The sequence below is a fragment of the Phoca vitulina genome, unplaced genomic scaffold, assembly GCF_004348235.1.
Source record: "Phoca vitulina isolate PV1807 unplaced genomic scaffold, GSC_HSeal_1.0 scaffold7, whole genome shotgun sequence".
In the NCBI taxonomy this organism is placed as follows: Eukaryota; Metazoa; Chordata; class Mammalia; order Carnivora; family Phocidae; genus Phoca; species Phoca vitulina.
The window spans coordinates 13,284,889-13,309,905 of record NW_022589710.1 but is presented as its reverse complement, the minus strand read 5'-3'; the positions used below and the strand labels follow the sequence as shown (position 1 = coordinate 13,309,905).

At 32.9% G+C, this 25,017-nt stretch overlaps 1 protein-coding gene across 5 annotated transcripts in view; it reads right to left on the bottom strand.

Moving 5' to 3' along the window:
• MIPOL1 (mirror-image polydactyly 1) overlaps positions 1–25,017 on the bottom strand; it is a 317,013-nt gene that overhangs the window by 162,969 nt on the left and 129,027 nt on the right. For all 5 annotated transcript variants that reach the window (XR_004299527.1, XM_032404975.1, XM_032404973.1 and 2 more), the window contains exon 10: positions 10,786–10,893. Coding sequence is in view for 4 of the 5 variants with exons in the window: in XM_032404975.1 (XP_032260866.1) it covers positions 10,786–10,893 (108 nt within the window). In the remaining variant the exon portion in view is untranslated. The remainder of the gene's footprint in view (positions 1–10,785; positions 10,894–25,017) is intronic.

Genomic DNA, 25,017 nt, shown 5'->3' with positions numbered 1-25,017 from the left:
GTATGCTCCAACAAAGAAAAGAGTTAAGTCAAGAAGGAGAAAAATGAGATACAGGAAACAGGTGATCCAACATAGGAGAAACTAAAGGAAGCCACAGAATTACATTGAAGGTAGGTTCTAAGACCAGTAATGTCCTATAGGACAATCAGTTCAGATCCTTAAAAAAAAAAAAAAAAAAAAAAAAAGAGTAATAGTTCTAGGTCACCTGAAATATTTGAATGTATTAACAAGATATTTATATCTAGTAGAGAGTGTTTGGATGTATTAGTGATACACAGTATACAAACAAAGAAATCTAGACTATAATTCTGAGGAAAACAAAATATTGAAAAAGAAAGGAACTGTGAAGGGTGTGAAGGATGAAATATTTTCATCCTACTTGTAGGCTAACAAATTAGCCTGCCAGTTTCATGCATACTGGCAGAAGACAAGAATTCTGCATCCCAAAGAACTTTACTCAGACATGGCACAAACACCTAGACTTCATGTTTGTATTGCTGGTCTTTGCTCCCCAATTCCCGTGGGGGCAATGTGGAAGGGAACAGTTGGATACTGCACACACAGTGGGACTGAATTACAGCTAAAGAAATCCAAACTCAGGGAAGCCAGATCTTTTATAATATACTACAAGCAAACTTACATGACCTCTGCTTCAGAGGGGGAGACTTTGTTTTTATTATATTGGACAGTAAACAAATCTGCCTTCTGCTACAGAGGGAGACACTATCTCTATCTTCCAAGACTGTTTGTTAAGCAAATATCCTCCAGAACATATTTCAGAACAAAGGTCAATTGTGCCTCTGCTTAGGAGGAACACAAAAAAACCCATGGGAGAATTGTCACCCAGTTAGAGGGTCACAACCAGCATTAGGTTTCAAAAAAAATTAAAGAGAATTTAAAATGTCTGAATACAAATATGTCAATAGAGTATGTATTATTTCCTTACGTTTTATTGTGCTTTAGTTTTATATTTGTATGTTGTATATTATCTGGGTCATGACATAAAATATAATTCTTGCTGAGATGTCTGAAGAATACTATATGTTCAGTTATGAATATTATAATAATGTAAATACTAAGCACTAATCTAACAGAAAGCTAAATCTTCATCTTCATAGGAGGGAGTCAATTAATAATAACAAAAAGTGAAAAAAAAAACTATAAGCTTTTCACTTAGAAATATAGTATAGGGGCGCCTGGGTGGCTCAGTCGTGAAGCGTCTGCCTTCGGCTCAGGTCATGGTCCCAGGGTCCTGGGATCGAGCCCTGCATCGGGCTCCCTGCTCGGCGGAGAGCCTGCTTCTCCCTCTACCACTCCCCCTGCTTGTGTTCCCTCTCTCGCTGTCTCTCTGTCAAATAAATAAATAAAATCTATAAAAAAAAAAAAAAAGAAATATAGTATAGATACAGAATAAATGGCTGAAAGAGTTCAAAGTGATTTTTTTCCTGTGGAGCAGAAATCAGGAGAGGTACGATGAGAGGCTGCCGTATTTTTTATTAGAACCCTTATAGAATCATTTGGCTTTTTTTTTTAAGGAGGGGTAGAAGGGCAGAGGGAGGAGAGAGAGAATCTTAAGCAGGCTCCCTGCCCAGCACAGAGTCCAACATAGGGCGGGATCTCACGACTCTGAGATCATGACCTGAACTGAAATTAAGAGTCAGACACTTAAGTGACTGAGCTACCCAGGTGCCCCCAGAATCATCTGGCTTTTAAAACTATTTGTTTTACTAAAAATAAAAATCTGAAAAATAATCAAATTTTTATTTGCTAAATATGGTTAAATATTAAAATACACAAAATATTTAAAATATACAAAAATATTTTTCACAGTGGTGTTCATAAGAATGCAAAGCTACAAACAACCTAAATATTCAACATTAAGAGAAGAGTTAAAATTATGATGCATCTGTGCATTGCAAATTATGTAGTACATTAGCATTAGGTTGATATTTATAGAGTAAGTGTACTGGAAAATGCCTATGAAGTGTTAAGTAGGGAAAGCCAGATACTAAGTTGCATGTGTGGTATTAACTCACTTAAGAGATATTTATTCAGTGGCTACTATGTGTACTTGTAGGAGATCCAGTCAGAGCTGGTTTCCAGCTGTTATGCATAGGAACAGCCCTTTGTCCTGGTATAATTTTTAATCGTATTTCTTTTGTTCTAAAAAAAAAAGTCTTCGTTTAAAGATAAATTATATGGTCATCCTACCTAAGACCATACTAGCTTAAAATGGACGGCTCTTCTCTTAATGCAGAATCTATGTGGGCCTGAATTCATCATCTCATAAATATATATCTATGATATAACACCACAAATTTATAAAATCACATTTTCTAATTTAAATGACTCCAAATGTTTTTAAACTTCCTCGTTTTAAAGATATAAAATAATTTGACAAGATCATATAGTTTGTTTGTGGTACAGCAGACAAGAAAACAGGTGTCTGACACCTACACAAATGTTCTTTCTACTACCACACCATATGGAATAATGTGTCCTACTTTATAGATTGTCCAACATTTTCTCAACTGTACAATATATTTGCTCTCATTATCTTACAAATGTAGGAGCCAATGCTCAGATTTCCCCAATGCTATATAGCTAGTAAATGGAGAAATTCAGGATTTTAAATTTAAGATCTATTACTGCAGTTATCCACTAGAAAATAATCTAAAACCATACTCCACAAACAGTAGAAAGGTGATATCATCTGGGCATATCAAAGACAGTCCATTTACATGGCCAATATAAGCGAATGACTAATAACTCATCTCAATATATGATTTCATCATAAGAAATTATATTATTATTTACTATCAAATGTAATTAATAGTGCTTGCTATTTACTCATTCTCTTAAAAGAGCTTATCCTGCAGTGAACTCTAAATAGCAAAGGAAAAAAAATGCATAAACAAAAATCTATTCTATCGACATTTTTAAGCCAATAGTGAAAAACTAGAATTCCTGACACTGCATTGTTCAATTCATGAGTGAAGACACTTTAGCACAAGACAGAAATCTTTCTAGAGAGTTTTAACTGGGTCCAGTTAGTGACTATGAAGACATTATTCTGGAATAATTCCATATCCTCCATGTCTTGAACTTAGTAAATACTTAATATATATGTTGACTTCAACTAGGATAGATTAAAACTAATTTCTGATTTCAAATACTTAGTGATTATGTAATGAGTTCAACAATGTGCTAAACTCCAAGAGAACAGCAACCTGAAAAGGCTACGATCCCTTATGTTCAAGAAGTTTTTGATTTAGAGATGACACGTAAGCAATCAACTGATACTAGATACAGAATTAATTAAGTCATAACAGAAGTAAAGACCAGAGGGGCGCCTGGGTGGCTCAGTTGGTTAAGCGACTGCCTTCAGCTCAGGTCATGATCCTGGAGTCCCTGGATCGAGTCCCGCATGGGGCTCTCTGCTCGGCAGGGAGTCTGCTTCTCCTTCTGACCCTCCCCCCTCTCATGTGCTCTCTCTCTCTCATAAATAAATAAAATCTTTAAAAAAAAAAAGAAGTAAAGACCAGAGGAAATGAAAGAATATGACATATTTAGGAAGTAGTGGGGGGATGGTTAGGGTTTATCAAGACTACAAAGAGAGAAATAGTAAAAAAAAAAAAAAAAAGACAGAAGAAGGAAAATTAAAAAAAAAACAGGCTAAAATTGTAGTGTGGAGTTTTAAATTCTTAAGTCTTAAATTAGGAGGTTTGGATTATACTCTACACATAATAGAAAGCAACTGAAGTTTTTTATTTATCTGACCATTATTTCACTCTTGCTCTTGACAATTACTTTCTCTCTGCATATTTAAGGAATTATTCCCATTGTTGCTTTCAGGATATTTAAGAAATTATTCCATTATTACTATTGAGAAGTCAGTGAGTCTAAATGCTATTCCTTTGTTAAATATGTCTTTTCTAACAGCTGTTTTTAATAGCTTTAACTTCAATGTTCTGCAGTTTCTTCTAATTTGCCATACTGAGAATTCATTTGGTATCCCTGGATCTAAGGCTTTTGTCATTTGACAATTCTGGAAGATGCTCAGTCATGATTTCTTTGTATCTTGCCTTTTTCCTTTCCCTATATTATCGACTCTAGAATTCTAAATGATTTATTTTAGATCTTTTCACTCTATCTTTTGTGTCAACATCTATTTATATTTTTCATTTCTTCGTCTTTCTGGCTTCCATTTCCATACTTGGTTCAGACCTACCAGTTCACTAATAGTTTCTTACATTGTATGTAATCTGTTGTTAAACCTATGTGCTGTTTAATTTTAATTATTTTATTAATTTCTGTAAATTCAACCTCTTTAGTTTTCCCAAATTTACTTGATCATTTTGGTCATTTTCCTTGCTCTTATTTTCAAGCATCTATTTGTAAAGATATTACTTAAACACTTATATTCTGTGACTAATAATCAGAATACCTAAACTATTTGTTGTTGAAGTATATGATTCTGCTGCCTTATGTTTTCACTAACTTTCATTAGAAGTGCCTTTTTCTCTTACATGTTTTTTGATAGCTCTGGGTCTTTGAAATTTTATCTACAAGAAATATTAGAGGCTAACTGGAAAGTAATTTGCTTTGGTTTGTTGTCTATGGGCCCCTCCAGGGTAGGACTACTTCAATTAAATCCTCAGCTTTTAGAACTACACAAATAGCAAGAATTCAGGCAACCTGTGTGGTTCTAAACCTGCCTGCCTGAAAGCTGGACAAGGAAGATGAATTCTCAGCGATTTCACTCCCTCCACAGTCAAGAAAGTCAAATTCCTTTGTTACCTTATTTTGTAGGAAGGGCTTGACTCTTGTTCACCTAAACACTAATGGTGTGGCCATTATGATACCAGCTTCAAGAGAGGATATCTCATTACACTCTCTGGCTTAAACAGGCTCCAGGCTCTATCTCTTGTTTGTCTTGCCCTTGAAACCATTAAAATGGAAAATTCACCAAGGTTTGACAAATGCTCTCAGGGTGAAAGACAACTTCAGGCAATCACTTACTTCTCAAGTTCTCCTCCCCTGCCTCCCGCCCCCATTTCTACTTTGTTTTAGGCCTTTGTAAATTCCTTATCTTCCTGCCTTCTCTATAATGTTGTTGTAAAATAAACTTAAATTATAAATTTTAGCCATCCTTTTTCATTTCTTTTTTAAATCAGAAGGGTCATTCAGGATATCTCTATTTTCTCATACTGTTGAAAATGCAAGACAGTGAAAGTTTTTGAGTAGCAAAGTGTCACTTGTGTTTTAGAATGATTGCAAATGAAAGTGATGACTGGTTACAGAGGTGAGAAACTGAGGACAGAAGAGTTAGTTAGGAGGGTACAGGCATACTTCAGAAATATTATGGGTTTGCTTCTAGACCTCTGCAATAAAGCGAATATTGCAATAGAGCAACTCAAATGAATTTATTTCCCAGTGCATATAAAAGATATGTTTACATTATACTATATTCTATTAACTGTGCAATAGCATCATGTCTAAAAAGACAAAATGTACATACCTTAATTAAAAAATACTTTATTTTTCATGAAACACTACATCAAAAACTAATGATATAACGTATGGTGATTAACATAATAAAAAAATATTGTTAAAAAATGATAACCATCATCTGAGCTTTCAGTGAGTTGTAATCACTGATCACAAATCACCATAACAAAATTAACGCTAATGAAAAAATCTGAAATATTGCACAAGAGTTATCAAAACACAAAGTGAGCAAATACTGTTGAAAAAAAATGGCTCTGATAGACTTGCTTGCCATCCGGTTGCCACAAACCTTCAATTTGCAGAAAATGTATGATCTGTGAAGTGCGATAAAGTAAAGCACAATAAAATGAGGTATGTCTGTAATATTATCGTCTAGATCATGAACCTGACATAGGGTAGAGGTAAGATAATAAGAATAGGAGGGAAAATGGGCGAGAAATCATTGTTACAGAATTGACAATACTGGATGTCCCACTGCTTTATGGTGGATGACAGCTTAAACAAAGAATATGAAAATTATGTCAACTATATTAGCCTACATGTCTAAGGAGCATGGTAGTATCATTGATTAATAGATATTAACTGATCAATTTGGAAGTAAATAATGGAAAACTATTAGGAGCAATTTAAAATATAGGGTATGTCTATCACCAGAAAAAGAAATCAGGGTATGGGTGCTTAATGTTCTCAAAGTAGCTCATAGGCTAAGGGGCTTAATTGATGTTAATGGCCAGCTTCTCTCGGGTGTTTTCCTCATGGCTATAAAATGGCTGCTGCACTTCCAGGCAGCAAGGAAGTGTTCAAGGTAATAAGAAAAAAAGGAATGGTGCCTGCTACATCCGTCCTATGTGAGGGTAACAAAAACTTTTCCAGAGACTCTCCAACTTCTCTCTCCCCTCCTGTAGAATTCCTCTTATGTCACATTGGCAAAAAGAAAGGCTAAGAAAGTGTTTAACTTCTCCTGCTTTTATAGTAAAGACAAACAAAGGAGAATATGATTGGGAATAAATGTTAAGTTATACAGTCAATAGTGTTAGTCTCAGGTCCTGACTTCTTTCCAGGGAGAAAAGGCTTAGGGAGTCAAATTAGTGATTTGTTTTCAAACTTGTTGAGGTTAAGGAAACATTAAGATATCTAAGTGGAAGGGCAGAAGAGGTAGTCATTAGGACATAAATAATAGGTGGTATTGTAGGAATGGATGAAATTAGAACAAACAAGGCTACAATAAAAGAAACTCCCAATGTTGACAAGAAAGTGAAACAACAAAAACTCATTCATTACTGGAAGGAATGAAAAATGGCACAGCTACTTTGGAAGACAGTTTGGTAGTTTCTTACAAAAATATTCTTATCATACAATCCAGCAAACTGCAGTCCTTGGTATCTATCTAAATGAGTTGAAAAATATATGTCCAAAAAATTCTGCAAATGGATGTTCACAGCAACTTTATTCATAACTGCCAAAATCTGGAAGCAACCACGATATCCTTCAGTAGGTGAATAGATAAATAAACTGTGTACACCCAGAAAATGGAATAATAAACATTAAAACAAATGAGCTACACAGCCATCAAAAGGTATGGTGAAAGTTTAAATGAATACATACTGTATGATTCCAACTATATGACATTCTGGAAAAGGCAAAACTATGGAAACAGTAAAAAGATTAATGGCTAGCAGGTATTAGGAGGAGAGAAAAATAAAGAGGTAGAACACAGAGGATTTTTAGAGTGAAACTCTTCTGTATGATACTACAATGGTAGATATGTGTCATGTACATTTGTCAGAATGCATAGATTAATGTGAACTATGGACTGTGGGTTACACTGATATAGATTCGTGAACTGTAACAAATATACCACTCTGGTGTTGGGCGCTGGGGGCCTGTACGTGTGTGAAGGCAGGAGGTATGTGGGAACTCTGCACTCTCTGCTCAATTCTGCTGTGGTGAATCTACAACTGCTCTAAAAAAGTTTTTTTTTTTTTAAAGAATAATAAGGGACTAATCACATAACTTGGGAATAGGTAGAAAAGGAGGCACCAGCTAAAGAATAGCAATCAAAGAAAAAAATGATGAGGATATAGCAACAGAGAACTATAGGAAAGTTTTCAAAAGGGCAGGGCCAACAAAATGGAAATGTATTCTACTTACATTGACTGGGATACTGAGTAGGATAGAGAATAAGTTTCACAAGTTTAATCATCAGAGGTCAATTATAATCTAAGAATGAAGGGCTTTCAATGGAATTACAGTGGAGAAGTTCAACTGTAGGAAGTTAAAGATGTATGATAAAGACGATAAATAAAATGGAAGAGGGAAAAAAGGCAGTATATATGAAATTTCTTAAGTCTGATGTCTGCATATTTATGGTTAATGTAAACTCATTTAAAAACATTAAATGGCCAAAACTGTGTTCTTCAAGAAACCAATTTCTTAACATAAATAGGTAAAATTTATTTTAAATGAGATGATAAGCTCTTTTATTTTTTTTTTTTAAAGTAACTCTCAAGGTATAGACTAGTATCAGCATAAATTTAGCCCTTCATCCTATAGGTACCACTGTGTTTTACTTGTTATTAGGGAAAACTGCAAACATTATAAAAGTAGGGGAAAAAATGCCATGCTAGCAAATTTAGCTAGTATAATTCCATGCTACTTCAAAAATAATGCTTATATGATCACCAAAAATCCGATTTTATGCTCTACCATAAAAAATAATTTAGGATTTCCAGGTTATTAGAATAAACAAAGACTTATTATTTGAACAGCACTGTAATATTAAAAAGTATTTCCTTGTATGATAATCATGTATTTGCCATAATTAATTGGAAAGTTCTATACAATGTATGATCATTAACTTGGATTTTTCCCAAATATATCTCTAGTACTGTTTCCTTTATGAATTTCAACATTACACAATTAAATAAAGCATTAATTTTTCAGCTCTTATCCTAGTCAAATTTACCTTTTACTGATTATCAATAATAGTACTATTTATGATAAAATACTAGAAGTATTATTGACTGACTGAAAGCTCCTACAGACATTGACTCTTTTTAAAATTTCTTCCTAAAGCTTATTTAGATACTAACTAAATATTGAATGAGTTAACAAAAAAATGATACTTGTAGGTGCACTGTAAAAGACAGGCATACTGCTGAGAAAGGAGACGAAAAGCTGATTCATCAGATAGCTTGGTAATATACTTATTATTCATAACTTATACGGCAACTTGAAGACACAGTGTGCAGTAACCAAAACACCAAATAAAGAAAGAACATCATCCCTGGAAGGTAAGAATAATTTTTAAAAAATGATTCAGAATAAAGCAGATATAAATATATAATAAATTTAAGGTTTCTCATGAGGAAGGATAGCATAAAATAACTAAAAAATGATTCGAAGCCAGTCTTATACAAGACAGACATTCTTAAAAGAGTGAAAATGAACACTGGAGCTTTAAAAAGATTAAATCGATGAGTTTTTAAAAATTCTTCCTCCCATCCTCACTCTACAAAAAAGTTAAGTTGGTTAGTGAATGAAGTTATGAAAGATTAAAAGACAAGAGAAAAATCTGACACTTATGCAGAAAAAGGTGAGAAACTAGAAAAGATTTTAACATAGTATATTTGTCAGGAGTAAAAATGTAGCTTTGTTTATATATTGTTTTATATAGTCTATAGTTTATAGAGATTTCTATTTTATAGGGATTTTGTTTGGTTTGGTTTTGAACTTCCTGGTTTTTTTGGTCTACATGTAACCTTCTAATTTTAATAACCTCTTAGAAATGTGCATTTCTTTCTCTCCATAAATAGCAGGTGCCATTTAATTCAGTTTAACACAAACAGACAACAAAGAAAGCCAGAATAAGGACTGTGGTATTATTATGTACTTAACAAACTAGAATTTAATTCTAGGTCTGTTTTATATGGAAATAGCCATGTCAGATATAGCACATGAAATCTGTCCCCTGATGCTGATAATAAATTGGCATATATAATGGAAGCTGCCTTTAAAACAAAGTTACTATCGATTTGCAAGTATACATTTGAAAAAATTATTATACTAAATTTTAATCATATGGCAAGTTACCCCAAGGAGGGGTAATTAAAAAGTGATCAAGAATCTACATTTCTTTTCTTCCAATTTATTGTTCTAGTCTATAAATTTGAGAGAAAAGAAGAGAATGTGCATTAAACAATGACAACAAAGTTATCACAAATTCCTAACTACTCTCTGAAAATTTCAAAATGAAGCTCAACACATTTGTAGAAAAATCTGACTTCAACCAAACTTCACACTTTTTGGATAGATGAAACATTTTCCACTTCAAAATGTCACCATTTTTCTCAATTTTGGTAGATAATTCTGGTTTAGTGAGTTACACTGCTAATGCCATAATACTCTCCTGTAATTTGTAGCAAAAATGAATTTAAGACAACAAAGTACAATACAATATTCTTGATAGCACACTTTTTCTTACTACACAATCACAATAATGATGAATCTTTTCTGTTTCCTGGGGATATGGTTTTCTTTTTATTTTTAACCAGTTAATGAGAAAGTAAGCACCTTGAGGGCAGGAACCAGTACTATGTCACAGGTGCTATGCTAGGAATTGAGACAAAGACAAAGAAGGAGAATGGAAAGTCCTAAGTACCATAAGAAAAAATATGTAAGTAGTAGAATCAAAGTGACGTCCTTTTTCGTGATTATTGGATCTCTATTACAATGAAAAAGAACCTCTTGTCATGAAACATACACCTCACTTGTTTCAAGTTCCGGTAGACTATATTTTCTTTCTTTTCTTGTAATAAGTAACATTTTAAGAACTATTTCAATTCGCAAACATATTCACATACCCTTCAGGGAGTGTCAGTTCTGTCGGTTAATAATATCACAAGATTAGTGTAATAAATATTGATGTGAAGAAAAGGCTCATGGTTTAATTTTTTCCCCTTTTAGTGTGGCCACTTTTTACTAACTACAAAAGATAACAGTATACCATAAAATCAGAAACAGAATGAACACATACCCAAAGTATTAATATACCACCACTCAAAATTCAGAAAATACGTTGTTTTCATGTACACATACACGAAATAAAATAATACCATAACAGAAGGGTGCTGTATCTGTGTTTAAAGAAGGGGTTGTTGGCAAACACCACAGCTCACTTGTGCTTAAATGTACACAACTGATATATGCAGCACAGAAAGCTGGCACCAAGGGCTTACAACCTTAATTTGCCTGTAAGAAGGAATGGAGATTTACCTTCAGAGCACGTTCTTGATTGTTTTCAGCAGTCAGATGTCTCATGTTGTTTGCTGAAGTCTGGTTCTGCTCTTTCAGATGATGAAGCTCCTGCTCTAGCCGTTTGCACTGCCACAGGGGAAGAATCCCATTAAGTAAAGGAGTTATAGCATTTTTTTTCCCCAAACAAGCCACATGAATTAATGTAAATAATACCACTGCATTCTCTGAAAGACAAGGTATCTTTTGCAACAAGAATAGTAAGTTAAAAGTAATGATGAATATGAACATATGTTTATAGTAGTCTGGCAATTCAGTTGCAATTGTTTGTCTTTTATTAATCTAAATATTACCATAAAATTAGAAAAATAACTTATTTTTTCATAAAATTAAGGTCAAACTACATTGAAAAATGTTTTCTTCACTGATCAAACAGTTTTTATTATATATCTTTTGGCTGAATAAAAGCATGCTTCTAAAAATCAAATGGGGTTCTACATAAACCACAATATGATATTCTGTGATGAATTTTTATTAAGTTTTTAAAAATAACAATTATCATAAAATATACAGTAAGAGGTTTTTTAGATTTTTAGAAACATCTAAAGAAACAATTGTGTAAGGAAAAAAGTAGTAACTATAGAGTGCTACAAGGTTTGGAAACAACTAAGGAAACAGTGTTTTTAATTTCTATTTTGACTAAACCTTATTTTTAAGTAAAACAAGTGATAACAAACATATGAAATGATATTCTGACCTACTGGGAATATATGAAAATTATAAAAAATAGATTATAAAGCATAAATGGGCATCTATTTTGAAAAAAATAACTGAAGTACCATGCCATTTGAATACAAAATCTTCATATAAATATATCAAACATTTTACACAATAATTGTACAGGATATAAAGTGATGTGTTGTCATTCAGGACCATATGAAGATATCTGGGGGATTAGCTAAAGGAATACAGTACTAAACCCATCTTCCAGGAAAAAGTTAAAAATCACTCCTTAAGTCATCTATTTTTAAATTAGAATATTGAGAGCATGCAACTCTTGATCTTGGGGTCATGAGTTTGAGCCCTGTGTTGGATGTAGAGATTATTAAAAAAAATAAATAAACCTAAAAAATTAGCATTTAAGTAACAACCAATAAATAAATACACATACTGATTCAAGACCTAGACAAAATTAATTCTAGATTATTTGACAAAAGACTAGTTGTCCTAATGAATTAAAAATCATTATTATGATACATTCCAGATACAGTCATAATCTAAATTGGCATCTGACATTGATTTCTTTTGCCTCTGACCTGTATAATATTCTTTAGTCTGTATCAGTATTTCTCCTGCTTGAGTAAGATACAAATCCACTTAAAAGAAAAAGTTTTACCAAACTGGTGATATTGACTTATATAATGATGTTTTACAAATATAACACTGAGTATACATGCCTCCTGCATATGTAATTATAAAACCAAAATACATTTATAAATGAAGTAAAATAATAATCACAAAATCAAGACTTTAAAATATTAATTTAACTTAGCAGATAAAGTTTTGCTGAAATTAAGTTCTGCAAATATAATACAGTATTGACTGATACAGTGGCAGATCATTTCAGGTTGCCATGTCTATTCCAACATGTGCTGTGTGATAACTTAATTCACTTATCACATTTTTAAAAATTATTTGACTGAAACCTTTCTGACATGACATCATCTGGCCTTTATTTGGAAGGGACACATGATTAAACATTAAACTCTATAGCTGTCCCTTTTTAGCTTGTAACAATTCAAGTATTTGGTCACAAATGCAACCAAAATACAAATGTTTTGTGAAGACAAATCATGAGGCATGAAAATGAGTAAGACATAGCAGTGAGCATCACAATCTAGTAGAAGTATTCTTTATTATCCTCTACATTTTCAATTAATTTTAATACAAAATTATTACATATTAAGTACTTAAATGGAATGACTAAACATGACCTAGGATGTTACAAAGGTGGGGTAGATAATTTGGCTATGGGATAAAAGAATGTCTCACAGAGCAGATAACATCTGAGTTGGGCTTATTTGGGGAACATGATTTTATAAGCTGAAAGAGGAGAAAGAGGAAGAATACAGGAGAAAAGGTAGAAACATCAAGGGTCTATCTGGAGAAAGTGAGAAATCACGATCACAAGTTGTCTGACCACCTATTTTTTGTGCTTCTAAGTAAATTAGAAATAACCCAAGGATAGAGACTTCTTTCCTACCTACATGATCCACAAAATACAAAATACTATAGCCAAACAGAGAAGTATGGCTTAAGAACAATAAAGCTATTTTTGAACCCGAGGGCATTTATCCACATTGCATACTTGGGCTCAGTTTTCATGGCCATGAAGTACAAGGGGGATAGAAAATAAGGCCCAGGGACCACTCAAACTAGCAAGTGTCCTAAAGGGCTATACTTTCAAGTGTTTAGTGATCCTTCCTACTTTCATGAATGAAAAGAAACAAGACAAATGCCAGAGAAAATGTATGTCCCTAAATCAAGAAATAATGTAATTTGTTCTATGGTTTTAGAGTTTCATTTTGAAGTAACACCATTAAAAGTAACACAATATTTTCCCCAATCATATTCTGCCAAATATTAATATCGTTAAAAGTTCCATTGAATAAATTGAAACCCAGGAGGTTTCTTACATTTTTATACTTAAAATTTTTTAATTTTTATCTTTTTAAAGATTTATTTATTTTATTTTACAGAGAGAGCGCGCATGCGCACTTGAGTTGGGGGAGGGATGAAAGGAGAGGGAGACAAGCAGACTCCCTGCTGAGTGGAGAGCCAGGATGTGGCCTGATCCCCATGATCCCTGAGATCATGACCTGAGCCAAAATCAAGAGCTGGACGCTTAACCAACGGAGCCACCCAGGCGCCCCTTAAAAATTTTTTTAATACTCAAATTGAACTTAGGTAAATGCTATCTGTATACTGTTACAGAGTCCCTGAGAACTAGAATTCTCATCATATGAGACTAAAGATAAAGACGAAAGATAAAATAGGTTAAATAAAAAACCCTTTAGTTCAGAATTTGCATTGGAAGTGTCAGTACAAGGATACAAAGAGTTTTATCTTTAAAAAAATGTGAGTTTATATATTTCCTAGTTTTGCCCATTGAAATTTGGTAGAAATAACAGGAAACCCAGTAGCAATGAGTACTCCCAGCACCTACCCTGTGGGTCCAAGTACCATTTCTTACTAAAAATATAGGACTCCGTGGATATATGGCTGACTCCAGCTCTGGGACAAGAACTGTACAATACGATCCAATAACACGTGTGCTTAGCAGAAGTTTTGTATTAACTATCAGTACTGAGGAACTATCAAAGAGACTCAGAAAGGACTCAGGAGACAACCTGAAAAGTCCCCCACCAGCTAAAGAGAAAAGAATATGATCAAATAAGGACAGTAACTGAAATATATTGTAACACACACTATATGTTTAAATTATTGAGTTTATAATGACAATAAAATTTTTAAAAAACTAATTCTATCACTATTGGGGAATACTAGCAAGCCAAGAATTTATCTACCCTCTCTTATATAAAGTTTACCACTAGGTAATCAAACAATAGATAAGAAAATCACTACAGAAGTATTCAAGCTAATAAAAAAAAGGGAATGTTAGAATATCACAATTTTGAAATCATTACTATACTGAGATCATTAATATAGTACTGAACTGCTAGTAACATAGTTCTTTCACAAACCAACATGCATTCCCAGATAAAACACAAAACCACCTGCAGTCTTGGTAATAAAAATTAATCTAAATCTGATCAAGCCTATAGATCAAACTGCCATATGAATAGAATAGAGAGGAACATATTAAATGACACTAAAGAGATGCAATGAATGAACAAGGTAACTCTACAAGAAAAATTACTCATTTTGTTTAAAAAATAAATTCCAAGGGGGCATCAGGGTGGCTCAGTCAGTTAAGCGTACAGGTCTTGATCTCAGGATTGTGAGTTCAAGCCCCGCGTTGGGCTCCACACTGGGCGAGTAGCCTACCTAAAAAATTAAATAAAATTTAAAAATTTAATGGATAAAAAGAGATAGAAGGGGAATCTGTAAGTTAAAAATAGTGTTAAGAGTCAATTCAATCATCTGCAATGTGTAATTCTTCTTAAATATAGATTCAAAATAAAGAGGAAAGTTACAATATTTATGAGATCACTGGAATTCGAAAAGTAGTCATGTTTCACAATGTTTTTTATTTGTTAATATTTTTGTTGTGATAATGAGATTATGTTTTAAGCAACAGTTGATATCTTTTAGAAAGACACAATAAAATTTATAGATAAAAAGGATATTATGTCTGGTAAATTTCCTTCAAAATAACGTGAGAAGGAATAAATGAGTGGGAGATATAAATTAAAAAAGCTGGACAGTTGTAGCAGGGTACAAATATCTCAAGGGCTCAGAGATTCTATGGTTTCTAAGTTCACTGATAAGAAGGATTAAATTTTTCTCTATAAACAAGCCAAACTAATTATATAATGTGAATGAACTAAACATATAAAACATAAAAATTGATGGCAAATTTTTATAAACTGAATTTGGCCCATATTTAATACAAGATCTGTTTTCAGCAGTATTTTCCTCTTACTTCTTATTGTAAATTCTGAAGAATTATACCAAGCAGACAATACATTGTTATGATTGTTTTACTTTATGTGTACTTTTTTTTATTTGTAAGGTATCTTTTTATTGTTATGTTAATCACCATACATTATATCATTAGTTCTTGATGTAGCGTTCCATGATTCATTGTTTGCATATAACACTCAGTGCTCCATGCAGAACGTGCCCTCTTTAATACTCATCACCAGGCTAACCCATCCCCCCACCCCCCTCCCCTCTAGAACCCTCAGTTTGTTTCTCAGAGTCCATAGTCTCCCATGGTTCGTCTCCCCCTCCAACTTCTCCCCCTTCATTTTTCCCTTCCTACTATCTTCTTCTTTTTTTTTTTAACATATAATGTATTATGTGTACTTTCTGAAAGAATACCATGACTTAAGTTTTTAACAAAAAGTTCTCTAATATTATATAAGTTTTTAACAGCTGCCATTTCTCCTCCTGTGCAATCTGCTTTCAGTCACTGATCATTTTGATTGCATACAATCAAATGTCTTCCCCCTTGGATGCTATACAATTCTTTCCTTTGCAGACAAAATATAATACCAGACTCTTCCAGTCAAAACAGAAACTACACTCTGGTGTCAATGTGAATTATGTACTTTGAACTGCAGGTGTTTGGAAGCACTTAGGATTATATAAATAAGTTTTTATTCTTTTTCATTTAGAAGAATCTTTAAAAATCACTTCATTTTAGATTTAAAAACAATGACTAGAATGCTTTTCTCACATTGCAATAACTTGGAATAAAGAGTTTTCAAATTCAAAGGGTAACTTGTTTCTTCAAAGCCCTGGAAAAATACCAATAACTTGGTTTAAATGAATATTTATACAATACTCAGAGGTCTAAAAATACCAAAGATTAAAAAAGAAAAACAATAATTATGTGAACAAGTCTCTAAAACCACATGTACTGTAGCTGATGCGTGTATATACACACACACATAAAACATATAGAAAACATAGTTATTCAGTGAATATTCATTGAGCTCCCACTAGACAATATAGCGGCACCCACCAGGCAACATGCCAGGCAACGACATGTTTCTACAGATTTACACACACACACACACACACACACACACACACATAACTTAATTATATATATACATTTTAAAAACACCATAAGAAAGTAAGTAACTAGGGATTTAATAACAAATACAGTAATTTATACTCATTTTTTTTAAGGAAGCTCCACACCCAGCGTGGAGCCCAACACGGGGCCTGAACTCACTACCCCGAGATTGAGACCTGAGCTACAATCAAGAGTCAGACACAACCCACTGAGACACCCAGGAGCCTCCACACTCATTTTAAACTACTGAATTATTCAAAAAAAGATTAAAGAAACATTTTAAATCACAAAGTAAAAGGATTAGCAAACATGACAATTATTTTCAAAGGTATCAACATGCATATAGGTATTTATTTAGCATGCTGTTATTAAAATATCATTTTTGTAATACTGTTTATTATATGAGTTTAAAAAGCTATTCATTTGAAAAAATCATGGTTTGCATCTCTATATCAGAATAAAGGTTAATACACATATACTAATGACAGTCAATCAACTCTTAGTGAAAATTAGTATGTGCCAGGCCCTGTTCTAAGCACTTTACATTGTGTTAATCAGCAAATCTTCACGTGGACCTATGAGTTAGATATTGTAATAATAGGATAGAATTAAGTAGAAGCAGAGAGTATTAATAACTTCTTCAAAGTCATGGAACTAATAAGGATTCAATTTCATGCAATGTAATTCAGTTTATCACAAAAATGTATAGAGTGCACACATATGTCCAATAGCAAAAGGAATGGAAACAGGACTACAGGAAAAGTTAACAATGGTGACATTTTAAAATTTGAACTTTGAACAATTAGAGATACAGATAATTTCTAAGGTAGTACATAGATCTGACATAAGAAAATATTCAACATAGATCAGAATGGAATATGGACTAGCTAGTACATAGAATCATTATCTTTTAACACAGTTCATTCATACCCAATGAGTGCATGTGTTTTCAGGTTGCATCTCAGAGCTAATAAATATTTCAGAGAGCTATTTCTAGAATACATCTCTGATTGATCACACTAACTCCTACCTACCCTATCTTGGTATCCTTTATTGGCTCTCCCTTTGCTTCCAGAAATAAAACCACGTTTTGGAAAATAACAGCAGGATTTCATGACCCAGACCCATTTCATATTTTCTCATTCCTCCCCAACTGCACACTTTGCTCTAATTTGGACATGCTAAATTCTCCATCTGCTTGGCACTGTCCCTCACATCCACTTATGATCCCAGGGCAAACCTAGCACCTGGTTCACTGAAGCTATCTAATGCATATTTATTAAGTAAATAATGTGAATTTCATTTAAAGAGATCTTATTTTTTCATATTAATTTCCTTTTCAAATTAAAGGCATATGCACTAAACAATATTTAGGCAATCAATATACCTACAAGTATAAATACAGTATAAAAATATCTGAAAAAATCTGAAAAAAGTATATGAAAATAAAAATAACTAATTTCCAAAATACAGAGACACAAAAAATAGCATTATTTATGTTTCCTAAGATGAAAAATTATAAATGTAAACAATGACTATTTAATGATATGCCTTTCAATTAACTCCCAATTAAGAAGCATGAAGTCAACACCTTTAAAAGTTTGGGATACAGCAGCAGTACGGTAATGCAAGAAGGGCCATAATAAGGAAAGAATAGTAGTAAGACACCAAGATTCTAGATAGTAAAAGAGGGCCCAAAAACCAGAGGAAAGAAGACACAGAAGTAGAGAAAAAAAATGTATCAAAGCAAATGGAAGACTTTTACCATACCTCATAAGCCAAACCATTGTAGGGGTTTTATTTTAGGTGAAATTTATATGGAGTGAAATGCACAGATTTCGAGTGTATACTTCATTTAGTTTTTGACAAATTTTTAAATCTAGACAACTACCCTCTTTCAGCTCATCTGCATTAAGAGCCATAAACTAACATTGTTTGATTTGAAATACCATGAATTATTTCACCTATTCTTTAACTTCATAAAAAACAATGGAACTTTTAAGTCTGTAACCTTTTGTCTAACTTATTTCAATCAACTATATATTGGAAATTCATCTGTTTGTGTGTATAAATAGTTCATTCTTTTCATGCAAAACAGTATTCCATTTATGAATATACCATAATCTATTTTCCTGTTAATGAATGGTACTTGAGTTGTTTTCAGTATTTGGATATTATGAATGAGCTCCTATAAACATTCCTCTAGAAGTCTTACAATGTACATTTGTTTTCATTTTCCTTGGGTAAACATCTAGAAATGGAATTGCTATGTCACAGAGTGGATATTGTTCCACTGTACAAGAAACTGCCAAGCAGTTTTCAAAACAGGTTGTACCATCTTATACTCACATTAGCAGTGGATCAGAATTTTGGCTGCTGACATCCTCACCAATATTTGTTGTCAGTTTTTTTATTTTCAGATGTCACAGTGCATGTGATGTAGTATCACATTTAAATTTGTGTTTTCCTATTTACAAATTATAATATTTTCATGTGTTCACTGGACATTTGTGAAGTTTCTCTTCCGGTCTTCTGCCCATTTTTGAGGGGGGGGGTGTTTATCTTCTTATTATCTATTTGTGGGAATTATTTAAATATATTTAATATAAGTCCTCTGTCAGATACATGAATTGAAAATATTTTCTCCCAGGCTATGGTTTACCTTTTCATTTTCTTAAAAGTTTGCCTTTGAGGAGTATTAATTTTTAATTTTATTAAAGGCAGATTTATCAAATTTTTTCATTATGGTTAGAGCTATTTCTGTCCTTTTTAAAATGCCTGGCTATCCCAATGTAATAAAGATATTTTTCCTCAAGTTTCTAACAATATCTCTCAAATTTTAGCTTTCTTGTTTAGGTCTACAATCCACCTTGACTTTATTTTTTATTACAGCATGAAGAAGAGTCCTTTTTATTCCATACTGATACCCAGCTGCTGCACCACTATTTGCTGACTTACCTCTCCTCACTGGACTGACCTGATGTCCTGGTCTAAAATCAATCAAGTGCCACAAGCAAAAAAATGAAGTTAGACAACTTTCTTAAGACATATAGAAAAATTAACTTAAAATTGATCACAGAACTAAATGTAAAAGCCAAAACTATAAAAATCTTAGGAGAAAACATCTTAGAGTAAAAATTTATCTTAAGATAAAAAAACTTAGTTGAAACTGTGTTAAGCATAACCTTCTAAGCCTTCAAGTGACATTAAATAAAAAATATAAAATGGACTTCATCACAATAAAAAACTTTTTGCCCCATATATCATTAAGAAAGAGAAAAATTGGGGCACCTGGGTGGCTCAATCATTAAGCATCTGCTTTTGGCTCAGGTCATGGTCCCAGGGTCCTGGGATCAAGCCCCGCATCGGGCTCCCTGCTCGGCGGGAAGCCTGCTTCTCCCTCTCCCATTCCCCCTGCTTGTGTTCCCTCTCTCGCTGTGTCTCTCTCTGTCAAATAAATAAATAAAATCTTAAAAAAAAGGTAAAAAATTTTACAAATGATATATATGTGTTAAAAAGCTTGTATGTATAATACCTAAAGAACTTTACAACTCAATAACACAAAGAATAAACACATAACTAAACAATGGGCAAAGGCTCAGAATACAAACATTTCTCTAAAGAACATATACAAATGGCTAATAAACACAAGAAAAGACAAGACATCATTAGCTATTAGGGAAATGCAAATCAAAACCACAATGACAGTGACTTCTGCAAGAAGGTTGACTAAGAAGCTCCAGGCCTGAATTCTCCAATGGAAACAAAATATAAACAATGTATGAACCAAAGCTTTGTGGGAATTCTGGAAACCAGTTAAGGATCAGCAGCAACTAAATGAACTGGTGCCTCTCCACAAAAGGCCCAAGAAAAACTTGAGCCATCACACCACTGATTAGTGGAAGTCTCCTCCTGTACAGAGCCAGTCCACAAAGACTGGGGGATGTGGATATTTATTCAAATGCTCAATTTTCAACAACAAAAACCAGAAGGCATACAAAGAAACAAGGAATCATGGCCTATTTGAAGGAACAAAATAAATCCTCAGAAACCAACCTTAAAGAAACACAGGCCTTAAATTTACTGGACAAAGACTTTAAATAACTATCTTAAGTATGCTCAATGAGATAGAGGAGAACATGAACAGAAAATTAAACAGTATCAGGACAGCAATATACGAACAAAATGAGGATACCAACAAATTAACACAATTACTAAAAAAAAGAAACGACTCAGACATTCTGGAGCTAAAAAACACATTATCTGAATTGAAAAATTCACTAAAAGGGTTCAACAGCACACTCAAACAGACAGAATAAAGAACCGGTGAACCTAAACAAAGTTGATTTGAAATTATTGTCTGAGGAGCAAAAAGAAAAAATAATAAAAAAAAGTGAATAGAGCCTAAGGGATTTATGGTCCTATCAAGTGGACTAATATAACATTATGGGATTCAAAGAAAGTGAAGAGGGAAAGAGTGGGGGCAGAGAGTTCACTTGAAAAATGGTTGAAAACTTCCCAAATCTGAGAAAATATAGGATGTAAAAATACAAGAAATTCAAAAAACTCCAAGTAGGATAAATCTAGAAAGACCCATACTAAGATATATTATAATCAAGCCACTGAAAGTCAAAAACAAATTGAATCTTGGAAGCATCAAGAGAAAAAGAACTCTTCATGTACAAAGGATCCTTAATAAGATTACCAGCAGATTAGTCAGAAGAAACTTTGCAGGCCAGAAAGCAGTGGGACGATATATTTAAACCGGTGAATGGGAAAAACAAAACAAAACAAAACCCAATGCCCTGTCAAATAATAATTCCATATCTGGCAAAAATGTCTGTCAAAAATGAGGACAATGTTGGGGCGCCTGGGTGGCTCAGTTGGTTAAGCGACTGCCTTCGGCTCAGGTCATGATCCTGGAGTCCCAGGATCGAGTTCCGCATCGGGCTCCCTGCTCGGCAGGGAGTCTGCTTCTCCCTCTGCCCTCTTCCCTCTCATGCTCTCTGTCTCTCATTCTCTCTCTCAAATAAATAAATAAAATCTTTAAAAAAAAAAAAAAATGAGGACAATGTTAAGACATTCTCACATAAACAAAAACCAAGGGAGTTTATTAACATTAACCTGCCCTAACAAGAAATGCTAAAAGGAGTCCTTCAAGAGAAATAAAAGGACACTAGACAGTAAATAAAAACCCAAATGAAATTATAAAGTTCTCTAGTAAAAGTAAATATATGGACAAGTATAAAAATCAGTATTAGTGTAATTTTGGTTTACAAACCTACTTTTTATTCTATTACAGAAGTTAAAGGCAAAAGCATAAAAATAATTATAAATCTATGTTAATGAGTACATGATATATAAAAATGTAATTTGTGACAACATAAAGTGGGGAGGCAGTAAAAGAGTATAATTTCTATGTGAATGAGGTTATCAATTTTAAAATAAATTGCTATAACTTTTAGGATATTTTATGTAACCCCATGGCAAACTACAAAGAAAATATCTACAGAATTATACACAGAAGGAAATAAGAAGGGAATAAAAGCAAATCATTATAAAAATATCAACTGAGAACAAAAGGAGGCAATAAGGGAGGAAATGCAGGTTGAAGAAACTATAAGTCATCTAGAGAACAATGAACAAAATAGCAACAGTATGTCCTTCTCTATCAGTAATTACTTTAAATGTAACTGAAATAAATTCCTCAATCAAAGGACATACATTGGCAGAATGGATAAAACAAAACAAAACAAAACAGGATACAACTATGTGTGGTCTGTGAGAGATTCACTTTACATCTAAGGACATACAAAGGCTTAAATTGAAGAGATAGAAAAAGATATTCCATGCAAACAGGAGCCAAAAAAGAGCAGTAGTGGCTATACTAACATAAGGCAAATAGACTTTAAGTCAAAAACTGCTACAAGGAAGGGCACTTTATAATGATAAAAGGGTCAATTCACCAATAAGATGTAACATATAAAGTTTTTACATATGCTGATTTCAAAATTTATACAAAGCTACAATAATCCAAAGAGTGTGGTACTGGCATAAAGGCAGACATGTAGACCAGAACAGAAGAGAAAATCCAGGAATAAGCCATTGTATGTATGATCAAATAATTTTTCATAAGGGTGTTAAGACCATTCAGTGGAGGAAAGGATAGTTTTTTCAAGAAATGGTATTGGGAAGACTGGATATCCACCTGCAAAATAATGAAGTTGAACACTTACCTTATACCATATACAAAAATTAACTCAAAATGGATCAAATACCTAAATAAATGTAAGAGCTAAAATTACACAACTCTTAGACAAAAATATGAGGGAAAAGCTTCATGACATTAGGTTTGGCAATGATTTCCTGGATATGACACCAAAAGCACAGGTAACAAAAGACAAAATAGATAAATTGGACTATATCAAAATTAAAAACTTTTGTGTATCAAAGAACACAATCAACAGACTGAAAAGACACTTCATGGACCAGATGAAAATATCAGTAAATCATATATTTAATAAGAGGTTAATATGTAGAATATATCAATGACTCCTAAAATTCAAAAACAAAAAAATACATCTGATTAATAAATGTGCAAAGAATATGAATAGACATTTCTCCAAAGATGACAAATGGTCAATAAACATATGTAAAGATGTTTCCCTTCAGTAATCATTACAAAAATTCCAAGCAAAACCACAATAAGATACTATCTCATATCCATTAGGATGGCCATTAGAAAGAAAGAAAGAAAGAAAGAAAGAAAGAAAGAAAGAAAGAAAGAAAGAAAGAAAGAAAGAGAAAGAAAGAGAAAGAGGAAAGGAGAGGAGAGGAGAGAGGAGAGGAGAGGAGAGGAAAGGAAAGGAAGAAAGAAAAAGAAAGAGGAAAGAAAGAAAGAGGAAAGGAAAGGAAAGGAAAGGAAAGGAAAGGAAAGGAAAGGAAAGGAAAGGAAAGAAAGAAAGAAAGAAAAGAAAGAGAAAGAAAGAGAAAGAAAGAAAGAAAGAAAAGAGAAGAGAAGAGAAGAAAAGAAAAGGAAGAAAAACAGAAAACAAGTGTTGCTGAGGATGTGGAGAAACTGAGAGCCTTGCGCACTGTTCATGAGAATATAAAATGGTGCAGCCATTGTGGATAATAGGATTGCAGTTCCTCAAAAAAGGAAAAACAGAATTACCATATGATGCAGCAATTCCACTTCTGGGTATAAACTCAAAAGAACTGAAAGCACAATCTCAAGATATATTTGTACACCCATATTCCTAGCAGCATTTTTCAAAATAATCATAGGTAGAGGTAACCCAAGTGTCCATTGATGGATAAATAAACACAATGTGGTATATATTACCAATGGAATATTATTCAGCCTTAAAATGGAAGGAAATTCTGACTCATTCTACAGTAATGAGGACATTACACTAATTGAAATAAGCCAGTAACAAAAAGACAAAACAGTAGCTCATCAAAATGTCACACATAAGAGTTACCATATGATCCAGAAATTCCATTGCCAGGTATACATCCAAAACAAAAGTAAATATATATCCATACAAAAACTGTATGGATGTTCGTGGTATCATTACTCACAATAACCACAAAGTATAAACTCAAATGTCCATCAACTGACCAATGAATAAACAAAATGTAGTATATCCATATAATTATTATTTGGCAAAAGTATTGATCTAACAATAAAAGTACTAATACATGTTACCACATGGATGAACTTTAAATACATTATGCAAAGTGAAAGAAGCTAGTCACAAAAACCACATATATTATTCCATTATATAAAATGTCAGACTAGGCAAATCTATTGGGACAGATAGCAGATTACTAGTTATGTAAGCCTGGGGGAGGAGTATTTTGGGGAGAATGAATAGGAGTGACTAATAGTGGGTACAAGGTTTCTTTTGGGATTGATTAAAATATTCTAAAATTGTGGGAATGCACACTTCTGTAAATACAGTAGAAAGTACTGAATTGTACACTAAATGTGTGAATGGCATATGAATCTCAATAAAGCTATTAAAATGCAAAAAAATTTAAGTGATTATATATGAGTAGTTCTATTTCTGGGCTCTCTACACTGTCCCTCTAATTTGTATTGGAACAAGACTCAAGTCTTGATTATTTTAGTTTTTGAGTGAGTCTTGAAATCAGGTAGTATGAATGCTCCAAATTCCAATTTTACAAGACTGTTTTGAGTACTCTAGATCATTTATATTTCCATAATTTTTTAAAAGGACTTTTTTAAAAAAAAGTCTTATAACCTAGATGAAATGGACAAATCTTGAAAAACACAACTTTCTAAAACTTACACAAGAAATAGAAATATTGAATAACTGAGTAATTGTGGTAAATTGTGTTTCTCAGAAAATCTATCCATTTCATCTGTTATCAAATGCAGTACCATGAAATTCTCCATACTACCATTATCTTTTAATAAATGTAGAATCTGTACTTATACCCTTTCATTCATTCTT